At 41.3% G+C, this 23,060-nt stretch overlaps 1 protein-coding gene across 2 annotated transcripts in view; it reads right to left on the bottom strand.

Moving 5' to 3' along the window:
* Window positions 1-23,060, bottom strand: part of LOC117450140 (copine-9-like) — a 155,273-nt gene that overhangs the window by 87,054 nt on the left and 45,159 nt on the right. Inside the window, exons 5-7 of one of the 2 annotated variants that reach the window (XM_071203849.1) lie at window positions 21,374-21,413; window positions 21,123-21,125; window positions 19,133-19,209 (exon numbers count right to left, since the gene is read on the bottom strand). In XM_071203849.1, the coding sequence (XP_071059950.1) occupies window positions 19,133-19,209; window positions 21,123-21,125; window positions 21,374-21,413 (120 nt within the window). The remainder of the gene's footprint in view (window positions 1-19,132; window positions 19,210-21,122; window positions 21,126-21,373; window positions 21,414-23,060) is intronic. The other variant, XM_071203848.1, reaches the window with a different exon arrangement.

Here is a 23,060-nt window from a genome sequence, read left to right as displayed (position 1 = left end):
CCACCAGCAGGTCAAAGTTTTCACTTATCTGGAATATCTCAACATCTTCAAGATAACCGCCATGCAATTCACTGCACTACTTATAACTAGTGCTGTCAACGATTAACATTTTTAATCAGATTAATCACAGCTTAAAAATTAATTAATCATGATTAATCACCATTCGAACTATGTCCAAAATATGCCATTTATTTATGTATATTGTTGTGGGAATGGAAATATAAATGAAAGAAGGCGGATATATCCATTTAACATACAGTATCTATGTTTATTATAACATTGTTCTGCGTGTCAAAATGAAAGACAGCCCACACACCTATCAATCATCAACCCGTGGGGTCTTAATTCATTACGTGTTGATTTCTATCAACGGGGGAGTACTTCAGGAAAGTCGACAGAGGGGGGGGGGGGCGCGCTAGTGGAGTACTTCGTGACCACGGAGTGTGAACGTTGTGATCAGCTGCTTTAGCGCAGTTCTCCAGTGAAGGGGGGAGTATCCCTCCGCAGCCGGTTGGCGTAGTTTTGGCACAGTTCCGTTGTACAGACCGACGTTAACAGCAGCCCTGTCTGTGCACACGGAGACCGACTCTGTCGTCCGGTGATCTAACCGCCTTCTGGAAAAGCTTCACAAGTACGTCGGTACGCAAATGCGCTTTGTGACACAAGTGACGGGACGCATTTCAGATTACGCACATAACCTGCGTACCAGTTATGTGCACCCCTGTACCAGAGCCATATTATTACTATTATATGGCTCTGCCCTGTACTACAGCAACAGTTTTCTCCGTCGGGACTTCCTGCAACAACACCACGCCGTTATCAAAGATGTTCTATTGAGAAGACAATCACTACGTGACAAAAGTTTTCAAAACCGTGGCTACTGAAATCAATCTTACTAACTGCTGTCTGTGCAATTTACTCCGCGCGAGTTGGCAGACGTTATTTTGCTTACTTTAACATCATTTTTCATGGTGGGGCTAAGCCATTTCTTGGTATGGGTGTAGCCTACCCCAGCCATACCCTGGCGCTGCCACTGGTGGCACGTATGGGGAGGGCCATTCTGCACATGCGTTAAATGCGTTAAATATTTTAACGCAATTAATTCAAAAAATTAATTACCGCCGTTAACGCGATAATTTTGACAGCACTACTTATAACGCACTTTTCTAGTTTTTTTTTCTAGTTTTTTTTTCTAGGTTTCAACTGCTTACAAAGGACTTGTTCAGTAGGGGTGTAACGGTTCACAAACATTTCGGTTTTTTGGTCACGGTTTGGTTCGGTACAGCAGAATTTTTTTTCACAAAACAAAACATATATATACATATTTTTGTATTATTATTAAACTGTGAATAATGTATTCACTCAAATAAATACAAAATATAATAAAATAAACATTAAGGTGCAGCATTTCGATGAACGGAAATAATCTGTATTTGAACTTTACTGTACTAGTACTCACAACACATCAACTATTAGTTTTGGATTTTTAATTATTATTAAACTGTGAATATTCACTCAAATAAATACAAAATATAATAAAATGAACATTAAGGTGCAGCATTTCGATGAACTGAAATTATCTGTATTTGAACTGTACTGTACTAGCACCTAAGCAGCCAGTTTGACATTAGGACTTGCTTGTCATTGTATTTTCATGTTGTTTTAAAGAAAGATGAACTTGTCCACATTGCTTGCCTAAAGGCCCTGTCACACTGTCCCGAAATTGACACCCGATGGACACACGATAAAGGAAATGTTCAAATTCGGCTGTGATCGTAGCAACATCGGGCCATTCGTGAGGGCATCTAAGCCATCGTATGACCGCCGGTGGAGTTTCTCAGGCTCCGGCAGCAACTTCGTGAGCGGCAACTTCGTAAGGCACTCGTGAGGGCATCTTGTCAAATCGTGTCATCTTCGTGTTATCATCGGTGCATTTACATTCACTCTGATCGGGGCGAATGCCCGATGGCACCGAGGATAACAAGATGCCCTCACGATGGCCTTACATAGGGCAAAATTGACACACAAATTCAACACGAAAATGAACCTTCGCAAGGTCCTTCGGCAATTTTTTGGCATGCCAAAAAAATTGCTGCCGGAGCCTGAGAAACTCCGCCAGCGGTCATACGAAGGCTTAAGATGCCCTCACGAACAGCCCGATGTTGCTACGATCACAGCCGAATGTGAACATTTCCTTTATCGTGTGTCCATCTGGTTGTTTTATTGCACAACAAAATCATGTAAATATATTATGTAAATAACCCAATTTGTGTTCTGTGAAACTAAAAAGGATATAATATATTATTTTGAAGGACAGTTGACAGGAAATTGTTGTTGTTATGGAAACAACATTACGGAGAAAGCGTAATATTTTCTACATATAAAGACGGATAAAGTAAAGAACAAAGTCTGAAGATATCAGTACAGTATCATAGTACTGTAACATAATTGTTTTTGGTACTGTCATTGCAGTTGTATGTCTTAAATGTAATGTAAATGTTGCCTTCGTGTGTGGTTCGGGGCCATCTTCGTGCGAAATTCACAATTCCATATTCGTGTGTCCATCAGGTGTCAATTTCGGGACAGTGTGACAGGGCCTTTAAGGGCAGATCTGCTGGCACTAACAATCTCTCCTGCTGTGGAGAACACCCTCTCGCTAGGGACAGAGGTAGCAGATACAGCCAGGTAGCGCTTTGCTAACATGGCAACATAAGGATATTTGGCGTTTGTAATAGCTTTGGCTCGGTCTGAACTTTTTGCGAGTGGTGGAGGCTTAAATGCTAGCGGGAGTTGGGTTTGCACTTCAGTCTTTTTTCTTTTGGTACCGGTGATATTCACGTTCGGGTGATGCCTTTTCAAGAGTGTGCAAGTTTGATGTATTGCCAGCCGCGTAACCAATTTTAATTGAACAATGCCGACAAAAAGCTTTGGTTCGGTCCACCTGTCTTTGTCCGTCATCCTTGTACGTAACTGCGAAACCGGAGACTTCAATGATACTGGAGGATTTTCGAGCTCAACTTTATCTGCGTTCGCCATTAATTTTCGACAGTTCCTCAAATGACTGACTACATTTGAACGCATCCCTCTGACCAGCTCTCATAGTATGCCTCTCATCCAATGAAATGACTTTCTCGCTCTATGACGCGATGAGCCCAATGTGAGGAAATTACTCTGAATGCTGCGACGCAGCACCTGAGATTACTTCCAAAAAGTTGTTCACGTTCTAAATTTTTTACCTTTAACGTTATATTCGTTCGGTACACTTCGGTACACACGTGTACCGTACCGAAATTATTCGGTACGTGTACCGTTACACCCCTATTGTTCAGTGAACGCAGTTGGCTTAGTTGTCTATCAAATAAATTGGTTTTCAATTGAAGTTTTATGTTCTTTTGTTATGTGACAACAGAGACAACTGACAGGGAAGCAATCTCTCTCTGCTGCTGGATAAATGTGAAATGTGATTGGAAGTTATGCAAAAGCTAGAAGTGCACTTTATATTGGAATACATGTTTTCAGCCATGGCTCTAGGAATGGCAATGGGAGCTCTCTTGGTCAGTTGGTCCATCATTTTGGTCTAGATTGACTGGATTATCTTTCAAACTATTGGTTGGGTTGCCATTATATTTTCTACAGACATTCATGGATCCTAGATTATTACTCTGAATGACTTGATACCTGAACTTCTGAGACCAACAACAGCACAAAATATCTCAACATTTACAAAATGACCGCCATGAGTCAATGTACAGCGCTATTCATACATCGCTTTTCTAGCTTTCTTGACCACTCAAACCACTTCGCAAGTCAGCTTTCATACATTCATGCACAGCACCAACTGCCAATCACGAGAGACTGACATTCTAATGCATTCACACAATTGGGTTTGCCAAAAAAAACTGGTGCCTCCTTTTCCTGCTCAAGGATACTTCAACAAGTTGACTGCAGGGTCCAGGGATCCAACAAGTGACCCTTATATTGGTGGAAGATCACTATGTGAAAACAACAGCTCTTACTCCTGAGCATGGGCGTCACAGCCATTATATGAGAGTGGGACAAGTCCCCCCCACTTTTTCAAATGATTAGTTTAGACCTCTTACCATGCGGAAAGTTCGTGAATCGGTCTATCCACTCGCCGCACTTTGTAGAGCGATGTGTCAGTGCTTCACTATCAAATCCATTCCACTTGCTTATTGAGAGAATGCCCAAATCAATGAAACTCCGTACCATGTTTTCACTGCTACTTTGTACCAAGTCAGATTCTCACATAGCGCGCATGTTCAAGGAGTGTTGTCGTAGTTGGACAGCTCAGATCTGTTGTATGAAGCGATGCCGGTAGCAGAGGTAAGGCACACACACCAAATGTTCAGGAAATGGTTAATACAGCGAAAATCAAAGCTGACGATCTCTTGGTTTGATATGTTTTCTCCCCCAGACAAAATGGACATAAGAACATTGTTTTCAAAGAAGAAAGTAAGTAAAGTAAGTCTTCAGCTGGTAGCAGTTAATCAGTTAACAGCAGTGATGTACCTGAACGCGTTCAATGAACGATCGTTCATGAACGCGTTCATATTTTGGGCGAACGTGAACTGAACGTACTGTATTTCCGCTAGATGAACGTAATTGAGAACGCGTTCATTCTCAGCGCTGTATAACGGCGTTCAAAAGTGCGTTCATTCTCAGCACTGTATTATAACGGCGTTCAAAAGTGTGCCAGATTTCATATGCCTTTCAGCCGAAAACCCAGTTAAAACACACCGTAAACAGGCTTCAAAATAATGCGGAAAACCACCCAATCTGGCAACAGCAAGCTGCCTGTGACGCTTACGCGCCTGTCACCCCTGGCTGTCGCACTAAAATATAAATATACTAAATATATCAGACTCCTCACAACAAACGTGGAACCGCGGAACCGGCGAGCATTGAATGAATGAATGAATTAGTATGGACGAAGCCGAGAGCAGCTGCAGCAGCACTCGCTCAGAGTGAGACTCTACGGCAGGGGTGGGGAACCTCCGGCCTCCGGCCGTATACGGCCCGCGAGACAATTTGGTACGGCCCACGAGGTAATTTATAAACACACGCAAAAAATAAAAAAATGAAAGAAATCTAGACCGCAAAAAAATTAAACAAGCGAGTGCCTGTTTTTCCTGGCCAAGGTCAGGGTCCTTGACCACAACACGAGCCTAACGTGTCATCACGTGGTATATGTCTCGACTGACAGGGGTGCAGTTCTGACGGAGAGCACCAGAACGCCACTCCAGCACTTCAGAAATTGCAGTACCGATAAGTCCATACACATGCCGCAGTTTCTGCGTGTCTGTGTCTTTAGTTGAAAGCCCAGTGGCAATCTGCTCATCTGTCATACAGTCAATAACTGTGTTGTTATCATTAGCATCTGGTTAGCTAGCTATGCTAACGAATATAAGAAGCTTTGTCTACAACCAGTGAGGTAAAGGCACATCTTTATATGATCATTATAGTTATAAAAAAAATAAGAGAATAAAGTAAACAGGTATAAAATACTATATGACAGTTATTAATAAAGAAGAATACAGTTTGAAAGGGTAGTGATTTGTCAAATATCCATAAATTAAAAGAAAATCTGCTTACAGTTGTGTTTGGGTGTTGAGAGATGTGTCCATAGATCTCCTAATGTTGCTCTCAAAGTGCAACAAATCTTCCCAGGGGAGCATGCCCCCCGGACCCCTCTAGAGGAGGTTAGGTCCCCCCCACTTAAACCATGTTCACATGGATAGGAAACTAAATACATTTGCACACATCTTGTGTCCATAAATTATCTTTCTGTTTTGGTGGTCACGCCACACCGTGCTCGTGCATGCATATGCGAGTCATGGTGAGATATCTGGATTAAGAGGTTGCTTTTTCTTTGCACAGAATGAAATGAATGGGCTGTGATTTTAGTTTTTTTAAGCAGAGGTCAATAACTTGTACGGCCCTCTGAGGATATTGTAAAAATTGAAATGGCCCATTACAGGAGACAAATAATAGCTCGCAGCAACGTATTGAAAAAAGAACTATGAACTATAAATTAGTTCATTTTTGAAACCATGAACTTTAGTTCAACATTTTGAATTATGAACTATGAACTGAACTAGTTCATTTTAAAATGTGTGAACTGTGAACTGAACTAGTTCATGTAGAAAGTGAACTTTCCCAACACTGGTTATCAGTGATGGTGGCGGCGGCGTCTCACTTCTGGAGAGGAGTTTCGTCTTTATGTGATGATAGAGAGATACAAATACTGAATAGTTTAGATGAGAAAAGGCATCGAAATGCCAGGTTAATGAAGCTTAGCGCAAGTTCAATAAGGAAGACCTAACACGAGTCACTTACACGTCACTCGATGGCTCCCTTCCCCCCTCATTAAATATGAGGGCGTCACCCCTCAGCAGCCAATAGCTGCACATGCTAAATTCCTTAAATGCCTGCTCTTCCTCCCTGTCAGTTGTCATTTGCAGATGACCGCAAACAGTAGCAGTACTATACTCCTCCTCGTGAGAAAAAAGAAAAAGAAAAAAAGCACAAGAAAAACTAGCTCGAGATGTCCAACGCGGACAATTCAGATCACGAACCTGGTATGGAATTATTCGAGCCCGGTTCGGCTCCCCACAGCGGCCTATCACCAGAGGCAGACTTCCTCATCGCCCGGCTCCTGCAGCAGGACATCCCCACAGCCCCAGGCCTCACTCTCTCGCAGCTCCGAGAGCTCTCGGATCAGGTCTTCCAGCACAGCTCCCCAGTCCGGGGCAGCAGCTCCAGTCAGCTCCCCAGAGAGCAGGGCGAGGACGCTGCCGCAGCCGCGGAGGTAATATAAAAAAGGGCAGGAAGTCGAGCCCTCCAGCCAGGATCCCGTCCACCTCCAAAATCCACCCCTTCCCAGGCTGACAGTCCGGGAGCGTCACTAACACACCCCTCATGGAGAGTAGCGTGGCCGGCCCTGGAAGACTCGTCACAGGAGCTTCGACTTCCGTGGCACTCAGGTCAGGTACTAGTGTTAACGAAAATGTTTGCACTCACCCACACAGGGTCGGGTTGTAACGGAATAGATGTAACGGCGTTACGTAATCAGAAGTACAAAAAATCATGTATATTCAGCGGGCGTTACATTTGAAAAACGAGTAATCTGAGTCAGTTACTTTCATAAACCTGAAGTGAATACTTATTGGAACTATTGGTTGAGAAGTTTCCTCACAAAATGTAATATTCATTACCAGCAGAACCGTGTGCACACTGCACAGCGCAGCAGCGTGTCTGTAAGCGAGAGATGCAGCGTGTCTGTGAGGCCCCGCCCCCGCACGCAGATGAGAGAGAGAGAGAGTTCTCTTTCAAAATATATTGAAAGGTAGAAACGGAGATGGTTAGATAAAACGTGGAAGATAACGTTTTTGTAGCATTTATTTATTGTCGAAATGATGACATTTATAACGGGATCAAATCAAAGTGAATGGCCTGCTGAATGTATAGGGCAAGTGACTGAAAAAAAAAAAGTTATTTCATCGTTTCAGATAATAAATAATAATGATAATTCATTCTATTTAGGGGCGCCTTTCAAAGCACCCAAGGACACCTTAGCTCGGCTCTCCAAAGCGGACATTACCGATGCCTTCAACATCATCCCCATTCATCCGTCTCAGTGGAATTCGTTCGGTATTAAGTGGGAGTTCAAACTCTATTTTCGCAGAAGCAGCCCCTGCTTCTTCAATTCCTTCTCGGAAGCGCTCTGCTGGATCCTGCTGAAACCCGCTGAACATCGTCAGAATCCCCTCCGTCCTTCACCTACTGGACGACTCCTCCCCATAGTCCCACCACAGGACAGCTCAGGGATCTCACTGGCCAAGCTTAAACACTGCTTCAGGAGTTAGGTGTCCCTCTCTCCAAAGAGAAAATGTTAGGTCCCGACACACGCTTAGAGTTCTTAGGCATCATCCTCGACTCCATAGACATGAAGGCGTCTCTCCCCTCCGACAAATTGCAGCGCATCCGGAACATCACCAAGTCATACTGCGAGCAACACGTCATCACAAAATAACAGTTGCTCTCCCTTCTCGGACACCTCAACTTCGCCATGCATGTCATCCCCCAGGGGCGCTCGTTCATCTCCCGCCTCCTGGACGCAGCATCAGCGGTCGACAAACTCCATGACTGCGTTTTCTTAGACGAAGGCTGCCGCTCAGACCTACGTTTCTGGTCCCTCCTGCTCGCCCACTGGAACGGAGTTACTTTCTTTTACGATGACCTCGTGCGTTCCTCTGACTCAATGAGGTTCTTCACGGATGCCGCCCCATCCGTGGGTTTTGGGGGTTTCTTCCAGGGAGAGTGGTTCGCAGGGTCATGGCCCCTGTCAATTTCTACCTCAAGCAAGTTCTCATTAAATCCGGCCTATCACCTATATCATACCCGGGACATTCCTTCAGGATAGGTGCAGCCACCTCTGCTGCTAATCAAGGTCTCTCTACCTCATCCCTACAACAACTAGGACGGTGGTCCTCCTCCGCCTTCACAACCTACATTCGCCCAGACTTCAGCGCCGTACTGGCTTCCCAAAGATCTCTCAGACCCTGACTATGGTATCTATGCATATAACTGGTGGTGGCTCATAAATACATTTACAAGTATACATGTCTCACTAAGGTACTTGATATTCAAACTGCATTCCTGTCCTAATTCCGCGGGCCCCGCCCACAGGGAATAATGGCTCGTCTCACGCTGCAACTACATGTAACGGGCTTCATCTCCGGCACACAGGTATTTCATTCCCAGGCCTTGCTCAAACATATCAGAGTAAATGTATTTCCTGCAGTCAGGCGTGGACTCGGGCCACCGTACACCCCCGTGGCAGTTACAAAACAAAGAAAATAAAGAAAGAGAAAAGAGTAAAGAAAAAGATATATATATATATATATAGCCTGCGAAGTCGGGCGTGGCGGAAGGCCACCGTACACTTCGGTGTCAGTTACGAAAGAAAGAGAAAAGAGTAAAGAAAAAGATGTATATAGCCTGCGAAGTCAGGCGTGGCGGAAGGCCACCGTACACTTCGGTGTCAGTTACGAAAGAAAGAGCAAAGAAAAATATGTATATAGCCTGCGAAGTTCAGGCGTGGCGGAAGGCCACCGTACACTTCGGTGTCGTGGCGGAAGGCCACCGTTACAAAACGAAACCGCTCGCTCCTCGGCGTAGTCAAGCCCTGCTGGCCAGGCATGCGACCCGCAGGTCGTTTTCAGGTAAGACCGGCACTGATTTCGGCACTATGTCGCTCATATACGTGCTAATCTATTATCTTTCCTTCCCAGATCACCAGTCACCCCACAAGGTAAGCAACACAGTTCATCTCAGTATTTCATACTTCAATGGTTTTGGGGATTTCATCGGAGCGGTGCTTTCCCTCCTGAATGATTATCCTGCAAACCGGGGCCTAATCGCCAAACACCATTCCATTCTCCTGTTGTATTATCATGGCAATCATTTCATTCATATGACGTGTAAACAATAAATATGTAAATCTTACATCACGTCTCTCCGGTTTGAAATGAAGCTTAGCGCAAGTTCAATAAGGAAGACCTAACACGAGTCACTTACACGTCACTCGATGGCTCCCTTCCCCCCTCATTAAATATGAGGGCGTCACCCCTCAGCAGCCAATAGCTGCACATGCTAAATTCCTTAAATGCCTGCTCTTCCTCCCTGTCAGTTGTCATTTGCAGATGACCGCAACCCGCCTCCACCCCTCTCGCCTCCAGTCTCCTCCAGGACAAAGCTAAACCTTCCTTCTTCAGACCGGTCTCACCTACTCAGCACCACCACCAGTGTCTAGACCCCGGGGATTTCATCGGAGCGGTGCTTTCCCTCCTGAATGATTATCCTGCAAACCGGGGCCTAATCGCCAAAACACCATTACATTCTCCTGTTGTATTATCATGGCAATCATTTCATTCATATGACGTGTAAACAATAAATATGTAAAATCTTACATCACGTCTCTCCGGTTTGAACTAGTATTTATCATGGGAACAGGGAACATGAATAACCCAATCTCTCTGTGCTCATGTAAACACCATATCCCCAATATTATCATAACCGGGATAATACTCATAAACGGCTTATGTAGAGACACAGTCAGTGTGTTTTACTGGAGATTCAGTTCGATAAGAGATTATTTTCTGAGTTCTTTAACTCGTACTCTCTCTCAAAATGATAATGTGCATTATGTTTTAATTATACTTCTTATCATTCAGAAGCTTTTTGTGTGAGTTTATGTGTTTAAGTGCTTATAGGCAATTTCCATCCCAGTATTCAGTTAACTATTTATTTTCTGTGCACATTAATAGACTAGCTAATATTCTACCTACTGCTTGGGACTTTGAGGCTTCAAAATGTCCAATGTCACAGACTAGGACTTACTTTAGAGTCAGTTGTATTTACATTCAGTATGACTTGTTATGATTCAATGTGAAAGAGTATACTGCTCAATAAATAGTTATCACTTCACCACCTCTCTTGACATCTAGGCGCTTGAGAGTGAGTCAGAGGCAGAACACAGGGACAGTGGAGAGAGGTCCAATGCTGAGGTGAGTGATGAAAGGGAAATGACAGTTTAGAGTAAATTGTGATGTGGACTCTCATCCCAGAATTGTAAGGAAATCAGTGGGGATATTGAACAGGAAACATTTCAGTCAAGGGGCATCATGTGACCAATATAGACAGAAGAGCAACATTTATTTGAACATTTAAGTCGATACCATTCCTAGGTGAACTTAACATCTGTATGGAGTCAGATCAGTCTCAATATTAATAAATGCTCACAAATGTATTTTGCGATTTATATATAAATGACTCTCCACAACAATATCTCTCAATGCACTCACAGATATTTATTGTTGTATATAAATGTACAAAAAATGGGCATTTAAACTGCTTTTTATTAATTCAAAGACTGCTCTGAATTAATAATCAAATCTGTTTCCTTTCTTTACTACTGGATGAAATTACAAAATGTACCCATCATTTTCCTCATGCTAGTATAGCCACATAAAAGTATCAAACCACCTGATAAAATGCACCAGAATACGGGAAATCTATTTTTTTTTTCGTGGTGGGGGACCCCCACACCCCCCGTTAAAAATGTCCCCCCCACATTCAGGATGCTTCCTACGCCCATTCTCCTGAGCCACAACCGCGTTAATGTTAAAACTTGTGAAATGTCTCCAAAATGTTGGAATGGAGACAGTACAGCTAAAAGTAAAAGTCGATTTTTGAAAGTGATCGACAGAAAATGTATTGCAGATTATCAAATCAAATCGAGTTTTATTTATATAGCACATTTATAAACGATTTTTGGTCGAGCCAAAGTGCTGTACATATGATAAAAATAGCCTACAGTAGAGACACTTTACAGCAAATACAACAGCACAGATTGTTCAGAATATCAGTATGAGAAAAACGACACCCTCTGTCCTTAGACCCTCATAAGGAAAAACTTCCAGAGAAAACCCACAGTTTAAGGGGAAAAAAATGGGAGAAACCTCCGGGAGAGAAACAGAGGGACGGACAGACGTGCAATAGATGCCGTGTGTAAATCGAAGAGATAATACATTTTACAGCATATGGACCGAATGTTAGGAAATGCATGTGTCTGTAATAAGAAGATTAATCCACGAGGATGTCAGCTACAATCCATTATGATATAGTTGAGTAGAAAAATAAGCAAAGACGCCAAAAACCTACCAAACTAAAATGTGTGTACTTCTGCTTTTCTCGTTTGATTTAGTTGTAGACTGGGTATTTGTTGGAAATACAAAATCGACATTTTAAAAATGTAATTCTAGGAAAATGTATGCATATTTTTCTGACATTTAAAAAATCATAAAAGATAACTTGTTGCAGCCCTAGGAGAGCAGAAGGCATTTCCTACTCTATTTAGTGCTTACAGTAGCGTACTTGTTTGGTTACCTTGACAGCTTCAGCTCTCTTCAGAAGTGTCACAGGTGGTGGTGACCTTCTGAAGGCGTACATCTCAACACCACCCGGAACACTTCAGAGGAAGGCAGAGCTACAGCTGATACTGCCAACTTAAATGTAAAAGAACGCTAGCCTCTGAACAACTCACAAATGAAACGTTGCTCTTTGCCTTAATTCATGAAATATGTGCAAAGCAAATTATCAGTTTTTGCCCAGAGAATTCAATCTTCAATCATTTACAAATCAGTGAATATGCCCAATACAAAGCAGGAGGAAGCAGTGTGTAATTTAGGTTATAAGTATTGAAACAGATCAGGATACTGTAAATGATCATTTAGAAATTCACTTAAAGAACCATTTTTAGACATTCTTCCTCCTTACATCAGGAGGGGGTCAAGACAAATTCACTGTAGATAAGTTTCTATTCAATGCATGGAGCTTTAAAATAAAAAGAAAAGAAAAGAACAAATCAATTACTGCAGCTTTTGCTCATACAGGCGTTTATACAACTCCTGATGCTCATGCAAGGTATTTTGACTGAAAATGTTACTATTGCATAATGTTAGAGAGGACAAATTATATTCCTTTTGAGGTTAATATACGTTTTTTTTGCCTCTCATACTGCCTGTGCTGCAGTACCTCTTTTCGCCCTCTGTCTGAAACCAGAGCCCAGCGCAACACAGTCTCACTCCCTGATAGTCCAATAGCGACGCTTGGTCAGGGTCCTTTGGCGTGCAGTTGTGACGTATCAAGTCTCTTTCAGCTTCATAAACGGACGCAAAGAGCTTTCAACTGATTTGACGCTCAGGGAAGCACCACATCGGTCCATGTCGGCGGCAGTTAAAGGCAATGTGAGCGTCCATTCCCATTGGAAAACGGAGGATTTTACACCCGGAAGTAAGTATTCTCCTTACTGTCGATTGATTTTACAGTGATATATGCACTACTCATCGACTAAAAAACACCAGATTATCCTTGTTAATTACACAACATTGATTGGTTTAAATTGTGTGCAATGCTTTTGTTTTTTTCCTCTTCGATTCGGAGAAACAAATATTTTTTCGGAGTTTAGGATAGCAGAAGACACTACACTACCCATAATCGTCAGCTATCGTTTAGGACTACACCTGCCGCTTTGCTTGACAAACCCCGTGATTAGTCCTCAAGCTCTGTGATTGAATGTTTACGCCGAGCGTCAAACAGCACTTTGAAATGGAATGAAACCCATCGATGGCACACTATCCAAAACTGGACTCGCACGTGTGTGTGTGTGTCCCCCGAGACCTACACATGCTGGCTATATGTGTGTTTCGCAACAAGTTCTATGGGCGTCTCTACTGGGAAATGTAGTTTTAAAAGACGTTTTCGTATTTCCCATAATTAGAAGTTGCCAGTAATAAACTGTGTACACCCATGGAGGTTTAGGGCATGGGAAACACATTGGTGTCTGTAGTGATTGGAATATGATATAATAGATAAATAATTTGTAAATTGCAGCCAGATTAATGTTAGGGATCAAAGTGCAGGTGTTTAATAGTCTTCTGGCCTGTGGGATGAAACTGTCCCTGAGTCTGGTGGTTTTAGTCCTGATGCTGCAGTACCGCCTGCCAGACGGCAGCAGACAGAGCAGTTTGTGGCTGGGGTGATGGGGGTCTTTTGTAATCCTGAGGGCTTTCTTTGAGGTTAACCTGGTATTTTTACTCCACTACATTTATTTTAGTTACTTTACAGATTTGGATTAATGATGTGAACTATAAACAACCCTTAAATCAGACTTTAGTTACACCTGAGTACAATTTAATGAATGTGATTGTCAAGTGCCAACAATCAGGTGAGATATTTGATAGTGGGTGCTTGAGAAGACTAAAAATGTATCTGCAGATCCTTATAACGTATATTCATTACTCGTTATTCTCTAATCGTTCATTAAAAACTGTATATAATGGCTATTTTGCACATCTCTTTCAAGATTTCAAGATGTTCTACTACTGTGTAGTTATGCAATGAATGAAAAACCTGGGTTGCAGGTTCCTCAACAGTGCATTACAAGACATCTATCAATATGTGTGTATACCTCCAGCATTAAACTGTCATATTCTGCACATTTCTTATACTATCTACATACATCTTATAAGAGTATAATTAATATGCATAATATCAGTTAAAATAAGTGCTTCAACATAGTTAACATTGAAGGAAAGTTGATTGTCTAGTCCCAAACAAACCATGCAATAGATTAGACTTTAAGTACTTTGTCGGGCTTAATATTTATCTGTACACCTAAAAAGCTGTATTTAAAAGAGGACCTTAACCTAAAGTATTATTTAATGTTTTAATAAAGCCATGGTTCTCAGCAGGAAACCGATGGACTGTCCACTCCAAGTAGGGAATGAGTCCTTACCCCAAGTGAAGGAGTTCAAGTATCTCGGGGTCTTGTTCTCGAGTGAGGGAACAATGGAGCGTGAGATGGGCCGGAGAATCGGAGCAGCGGGAGCGGTACTGCAGTCGCTTTACCGCACCGTTGTGACGAAAAGGGAGCTGAGCCAGAAGGCAAAGCTCTCTGTCTACCGGGCCATTTTCGTTCCTACCCTCACCTATGGTCATGAAGGATGGGTCATGACCAAAAGAACGAGATCGCGGATACAAGCGGCCGAGATGGGTTTCCTCCGCCGGGTGGCTGGTGTCTCCCTTAGAGATAAGGTGAGAAGTTCGGTCATCAGGGAGGGACTCGGAGTTGAGCCGCTCCTCCTTCGCGTCGAAAGAAGCCAGTTGAGGTGGTTCGGGCACCTAGTTAGGATGCCACCTGGGCGCCTCCCTAGGGAGGTGTTCCAGGCACGTCCAGCTGGGAAGAGACCAAGGGGTAGACCTAGGACCAGGTGGAGGGATTATACCTCTTCGCTGGCCTGGGAGCGCCTTGGGATCCCCCAGTCAGAGCTGGTTGATGTCGCCAGGGAAAAGAAAGTTTGGGGCTCTCTGCTGGAACTGCTACCCCCGCGACCCGACCACGGATAAGCGGGAAAAGATGGATGGATGGATAAAGCCTAATTAGTTTTTCTGTTTTGCACATCCTCCTATTAATATCTTTGTACATCTGGCACTAAATTGTTTTATTGTAGAGATCATTTACAGTATCTTCTTGATATTTTATATTCTTTATTTCTATCATTGACCTTCTACTTTCCTCCTATTTTGTATGTACTCTTAATATTTAAATGTTTTCATCAAATATAAACACATTCAACAAAACATGCAGCCGACCTTAGGCAAGGCAAGGCAAGTTTATATATATAGCACCTTTCAAAACATGGCAATTCAAAGTGATTTACAAAAATGAAAGACATTAAGAAAAAGGCATTTAAAAACAGTAATTAAAAAGCAACACAATCTACCTGCATTGCAATTACTCTAAACGTGTAATAACGTGCTTTAACCAAAAGTTATTAAAACAGCTGTGTTGCTGTTTTAATAACTTTTAAATGTTATTTTATCATGTTCTTATACATTTTTAAATTCTATTTTATCATGTTTTATCACCACTGTAAAGCGTCTTTGAGCACCTGGAAAAGCGCTTCGAAATGAAATGTATTATTATTATTATTATTAACCAGTAGGTCGTTCGGGTTAAAAAGCTGTCAAGTTTGCAGTGTTAACAAAATAAATTATACGGTTTCCGGTTTAGTTTACGACGGATATATTTTGTTATCCACAGACGACCACACATATATTGTTTTGATATTTGTAACACAAAAACGATGGGAAAAACCCATAGCAACACAGAAAAGTTGGTCTTAACATGACCCAGCTGTCTAGTTAATAAAACATAATATATAATATCATACAAAATATTACTATTAAAATTGAAATTAAAACAGAATGGTAAAAGAATAGTTTCTGGTCTATTCTGAGACCCAATCTCTGTAGATAAATAAAGAACTAAACCAGATGTGTAATATTTAATGCAGCCGAACCATTTATTACAATGCATTAATGTGATGTCTTTCAAAGAGTAAAGCAAGCACTGCTGAATAATGTATGATTTTCTCTTTTACGAAACGTTTTTTTTCATATGGAATACAGTGAGAGGTCAACCAATCACAGAGCTTGAGGACTAATCATGGGGTTTGTCGAGCAAAGCGCATGGTGTAGTCGCAAACGATAGCTGAGGATTATGGGTAGTGTAGTGTCTTCGGCCATCCTAAACTCTGATACAACTATTTGTTTGAGTCGAAGGGGAAAAACACAAAACCATTGTACACAATTTAAACCAATCAATGTTGTATAATTAAAAAGGATAATCTGGTGTTTTTGAGTTGAACAGTAGTGGAGATATCACTGTAAACTCAATCGACAGTAAAGAGAATACTTACTTCCGGGTGTAAAATCCTCCATTATCCAATGGGAATGGACGCTCAAATTGCCTTTAAGTGCCGCCGACATGGACCGATGCGGTGCTTCCCTGAGCGTCAAATACCGCCGCCGATGGGAATACATTGCAATCAGTTGAAAGCTCTTTGCGTCCGTTTATGAAGCTGAAGGAGACTCGGCGCGTCACAAGTTACAACTGCACGCCCAAAGGACCCTTGACCAAGCGTCGCTATTGGACTATCAGGGAGTGAGATTGTGTTGCCCAGTCTGCTCTGATTGGTTAGCTGGCTGACTGCTGTGATTGGTCAACCGCTTCGAGATATCGCGCCACTTATCCTATCATGTACAATGAGTTGGAGCGCTAGGCAATAGAAACGCAAGTGCTACATAGTGATGTCACAAGAGAACGAAGAAGCACAATGGAGATTTTTCAGGCAGGGAGTGTGTGGGAGAGAAACTCCCTCTGAAAGGAACTTTGGAATTGTAGCCTTTGCAGACCATTTACATGCTTTAAAAACCTGTACAACACAACTCAGGAAAGGGATGATAGGGTCTCTTTAAAGATCATTGATGTATAACACCCCCATATTAAAGTGCACCTTTCATGCTATTTTTAGGCAATAGCATAGGTCTCAGATATATACAAATTAGGGCTGTCAGTCGATTAAAATATTTAATCGCGATTAATCGCATGATTGTCCATAGTTAATCGCGATTAATCGCAAATTAATCGCACATTTTTTATCTGTTCTAAATGTACCTTAGAGGAATATTTTTCAAGTTTTTAATACTCTTATCAACATATGAGTGGACACATATGCTTTATGCTAATGTTTATTATCATTTGAACAATGACAAATATTCTCATGAATATTAAACACAACAACCTCTGAACATTACAAATATTCGCCTCAATTCAACCTGGAACCTCTCTCATACAATACAAATGGTGTGTGTGTGTGTGTGTGTGTGTGTGTGTGTGTGTGTGTGTGTGTGTGTGTGTGTGTGTGTGTGTGTGCGTGCGTGTAGTGTGTGTGTGTGTGTGTGTGTGTGTGTGTGTGTGTGTGTGTGTGTGTGTGTGTGTGTGTGTGTGTGTGTGTGTGTGTGTGTGTGTGTGTGTGTGTGTGTGTGTGTGTGTGTGTGTGTGTGTGTTGGATCGTTGGAGCTATGTGCAACTCAAGGCATATGCTCGAACGGGAGCTGCCTGGACGCTGCAATCATGTTGCTGCAATCATGAGTGTGCTGACTTCTCCTACAATGTCCCGCTGTCTGGCTTCCTGCTTAAAGTCAAGTGCTTGGCGCAGTTGTGTGGATAGAGCGCTCCTCTGTTTTCATTTAAACAGCTCCTTATATCCGTTAGCGCAGCTAGCTAGCACCCGATGCTAACAACAACAATGCACGTAAGGTCTCTCTCTCGCTCGCTCGGGCCACACACACACACACCCTCCCGGTCCTCCCGATGGCCAGTCGGTGCCTGCCGGTGAGCGTGGAAGTGTGGTCTGCTGCAAGCAGGCGGCAGGAGCGGGGCTGTCAGCAGCATCAGTTTGTAGATGGTATTTTAAACTCGATGCGTTCTGAAACTACGGGGCGGCCGAGGAAAAAAAATACACATGCGTTAATCGCGTTAAAATAATTAGTGGCGTTAATCTTTGTTTGCGTTAACGCGTTATTAACGCGTTAACTTGACAGCCCTAATACAAATATATAAAAAACATGCCTATGAAGTGTTTTGCACAAAATACCAAACAGATCACCCATTCTAGCAATGCCTCATATCCCTCTATTTCACTTCCTGTTTCAAACGTGCAGATTTTGGGTATAAAGCTTTAAAAAAAACAAAATTGATAAAAAAGGAGGGGGCTGAGCTCATGCGGGACCCGGCAGCTACTGTCTAAACGAAATACTGCTGTGATGAAACGCCATATCATGGATTATCAAGGATTATTTCTGAAACAGTCTGGAGCTCAAAGGCTTTCTCTCTTGCCGGTTATACCACAAGGTGAGTTCATTTTTATTTCCTGCTTCTTCACACACATGCTCTCCAGTACAGGTTCGCTCTGAGTGTTAGCGATGCTAATATAAACACCGACCATATTACGTCCAAAACAGTCGGGCATTGTTTTTTGATAGCAACTTTCTGATAGTGCCGTGGGTCCACATTTCCGATATTACCTCATATCGGACGCAAATCTGGATCAGCTCCGTTGTACCCGCGTTTTTAGAGATTTGGGTATGGAGGAAAAGAAAAAGGGTTTTATTTTCTGACGCTGCGTGAGTTCCCTGACACACCGGAGACACATATTTATGCATAAAAGACATCAAAAAGTGCATTTTGCATGATAGGTCCTCTTTAAAAAGCATAAAGTATTATGTATGTGTCTCTCACTATCCAAAGTAATCCTTCACAACAGAACATTGTGACACTTGTGTTGCGCCTCTCATTCGCTTTTGTACCAAAATAAATAAATGCAAAAATCTAATTTCTTCAGCCCAATGTGCAATGATGCAACAGGCTGATCTGCCTGTCACACTCTGATCTAACAATATAATGGATGAGTCTATTTAAACTTGGTGAGTCTATGCACATTGCATTAGTGAGATGACTCATATATAGTGTTGTTATCCAACACAGCCATCAATAAATACGGGACCGAATACGGAGGGGGGCTCTTTTCAGTTTCATTTGGCCGCTGTCATTTCACGAATATGATTCAAAAACCAGAATAAGAAATAGGCCAGACATTTCGCATTGATACAACAGTGTGGGTAGAATATTAGGGGGACTTACGAGAGAGTTCTCTCCAGCCGCCCTCCTGTGGAACCGATGATTTCTCCAAGGGTACAGAACATCTGGCCCAGAAAATCCTTATGAAGGAAAAAGACAGAAGGGAGAGTTAATTGCATGACAGGGGTAGGAATCAGATATATAGGCCGGCCAATGGAGAAGCACCGTGAATATGATCTGTTGATAAGAGCAGTTTAAGGTTGCTGTAACCATACCTCCTGTTAATAATGACCTTTAAGGTATACCTGCCTAATCATTTTTGAATGTAAGTGATTGGGGATCATTCCCAGTCATTCATTGACTAAATATACCTCTTTGATTTTTTTTAGGCTAATATGATGTTTGAGCAGTCTTTAGGCCATTTCAGACACAACAGCACTACTGCGCTTTGAAACCTATTATTTCTGATGGCTTGCAGGATGTCACTACAGATGTTTTGCTGCGTTGAGCCAAGGTTGGGCGCAAGGCTGCATGTTGTCACAATTACCAGCATGGTCAATAGAAACAAGGCAACCAGCATGGCACAGAAGTCAAAATGGAGGGAACACTTTTAAGTCTGAGACTGTGGGCTTTCCTTTGCAAACTTCAAGCCTGTATGATCAGCATAGATTAAGTCCTACTATACGTTTCCTCAAATGCACTTTGTTTGGTCTTTCCAGAACTATTTATATTGCATATTTTCATCACTTACAGATGTTTTTTTCATTTTAGAGCCTTGGTGTTTCCATGCTGATTCATGGAAGGGGATAGTAATACACAGAGTACAAAAAAACAGCATTACTCTGAGAAATGCCTAATTAATTAGTTTGAATCCGACTTCATCCAAAGTCATATTAGCTTTAGAATGTGTCACACTTACTGTATATTAAAATCACTTTTTGGATGGATGTATTGATGCTCACTTCTGACAGGAGGAACTATCACAGCAAAATACAACTTTTTTCCAATTTGCACATTTCACAAATCTAGACAAAATGTGAACCGTAGCTTTAATAATGCCCTGCTTAAAGCAGCCATGGAGCCCCAAGACAGCAGTTTACTAGGTTCTTTTTATATGAGAAATTATTTTTGAACATATACATTTTAAAGTAAGCACAGGGGAGACAGCCCATTCAAACATACTAACACTAACCTTATTAGTTCATGTATTTCTGAATGCTTTCATTTACAGGGTATTCCTGTGGAGGCTCAACAGCGGTTATGAAAGCCCATAAATAGTAATAGGATATTTCAAAGTTATTAAAGTTCAATTAAAGTCTAATCTCATTTTATTGAAGTGTCACTTAAAATTAAGGGTTTAATTCCACCTCTTATGCAAGCATGCATTAGCCCAACTAGGTCATGCCCAGGAAGTCCTAGTGGGGTTTATTATTCAGGTGCTTGTTGACTGGGTAAGGCACGGTAGAAAATAAAGCGTTTTCCTCTACAATCAAAAATTGTTTGAAGTTAAGAACCAGCCTGCACACTACAGAGAGAAAAAAACATATGGAAACATAAAAAGGCAAAGATGACACAACACAATAAAAACTCCCGCACAGCAACAAGGGCAGAGCACTATGTGTTGATGTTTGTCGCGTGTAGGCGAGTGAGTGTAGGTGCGAGTCCCACAAACACTGTTTGTAGCTCATGTAAAAGTTCCAGAGTGCAACATCTTATGCATTATACTGTGTCAAACAACAACATCTGCTATCACTTTGATATCGGGTTCTGAAAGATGCTTTACCTGAGCGATGATATGAAATGCAGACAGACAAAATGAAGAACAAGACTACGTGGGAGGTTTTCCAGGTGAGAGCTGTTGGTGTTTGTCCTTGACGGAATGAGATGAAAGAATGGGTACAAAGTACAATAAAATCAAAGTGAATATAAACACGGAAAAATAACAAGTCTTAACAGGGGAGGGACAGTGACATATATTGGAAAAAAAACATGAAATGAATGGACGTTCTTAAAATGCAATGAGGATAAAACAATCTAGATATGCACCACTTACCTTCTGCTCTCCCACGAGTCGATATGTTAAGAGGAAGAAAAAAACCTTTGTCACAAGACATATTTAGGGTACACTTAATACTTAACATGTATCAATGCTATGTCATCATAAGAGGCCGACATTCACTGTAGATTAGCTTTACTTTTAACTCAGCTTAACTGTGTGAGTAACGCTGAATGCAATGCCAAAAGTTCAAGGGCTGATGGAAGTGCTCAGCGCTGACTCATTTAATTTGGGTTCGACATACTTACGTGTTTGGAAATGTTACAGCTTCTGGAGTCCACATTGTACCTTTGAGTAACAAATAGGAGAAGAGATTGGAAAACATTTGGTCAATTAAAGGGATTTAGTGCAACTACCTGTACTGGTCCACTGTAAAAAATGTAGCTGTTCAAAACAGGTTAGGGTTAACTTCCTTGATAAAGCATTTTCTGTCTTCCATTATAAGCAAGGCAAGGCACGTTTATTTATATAGCACCTTTCAACACAAGGCAATTCAAAGTGCTTTACAAAAATGAAAGACAGTAAGAGAATTAAGAAACATATTATAAAATGATATCTAGAAACACTAATTTCAAAGCAATGATATAAAATGACATTTAAAAACACTCATTGAAAAGCAAAGATAAAAAGCAAAGATAATAAAAGTTACAGTGCAGTTTAAGATATGAATATATCAATTAAAAGCAGTGGCAACAAGAAAAGTCTTCAGCCTGGATTTAAAAGTAGTAAGAGTTGCAGCGGACCGGCAGGTTTCTGGGAGTTTGTTCCAGATATTTGGAGCATAATAACTGAACGCTGTGTGTATATAATACACACACAAATTAGCATAATCAATTTGCAAATAAACTAAATGAATGAACATTGAACACAATTAAATGCATGCTTTTGTTTTATTTTTAAAACTTTCCATTGTATCACAATCAAATTACTAACGTGAATCATGTTTGCCACGATAACTTTGTCGTTTAAATGTATATCAAGATCGCCCTATTCTAAGGTGACCAGATTTTCAAAATGAAAACCGGGGACATTTTGAGTTTTGCGGTCAATATATCATTAACATATCCTATTGTCTTCACTGTTAAAGAAAAAAGGGGGACACTTCTGGTTTAATGTAATTCGAACATTTGAACTGTTGGATACAAACAGAAGGAAGATAGCTCATATATGAGACATCAAAGGTATTTTATTTTGAAACTGTACATCAGTTGAGTGATTAGCTGGGGTGTCCTGCTATCACCCTGGAGTGAAATAAGTCTTTGATACTGGATAGTTTTTGTTTCATTCTTATCTTAAAACAGAGGGATGATAGCTAATATATGAGACTACAAAGGTATTGTACATCAGATTGTCCTGATTTTCTCTGATTGACTAGATGGGGTCTCCTGCTATCACCCTGAAGTGAAATAAGTATTTGATTGACTTTGAATGACTCTTTGATTGTGGACGGTTTCCATTAAATAATAATCAAAATATAGATGGACAATAGATATAATTTGAGATTTTAAACAGCATACATTTTAAATTGTGATTCAGAAAGTAATGTTATTTTAGGAGTCTTGTGAGATGGTGTCAACATCAATTGAAATTAGTCACCCAGTGGAAATGTCAGATATGTCTTCATAACTGTATCCTTACATTTTACATTCACTCAGTTATAATGTGGTAGTTACACGTAGTTTATTTTAAATTATTATTGATCACATTATATAGTACATATTTCTTAATTTAAGCTCCAGTATATATGAATATGTTTGGTGTGTTTTTTTAGGTATATTTGTTATTGTCCGAGTAAACGCTTTTATTTTGAAGGCAGTTTTTCCAGGCCTCTACCGTAATGCATAGGATATTCGCGCACCGCAATACAACAAGCTTTTGACTGTGTTTTCCGAAGTGGGGGCTGGCTTGACCACAGTCTGTTTACCAAGTGTTTCC

The sequence above is a fragment of the Pseudochaenichthys georgianus genome, chromosome 7 (assembly GCF_902827115.2).
Source record: "Pseudochaenichthys georgianus chromosome 7, fPseGeo1.2, whole genome shotgun sequence".
Taxonomy (NCBI): Eukaryota; Metazoa; Chordata; class Actinopteri; order Perciformes; family Channichthyidae; genus Pseudochaenichthys; species Pseudochaenichthys georgianus.
Note: the sequence above shows the minus strand (reverse complement) of the source record. Positions and strands in the feature narration are given on the sequence as shown.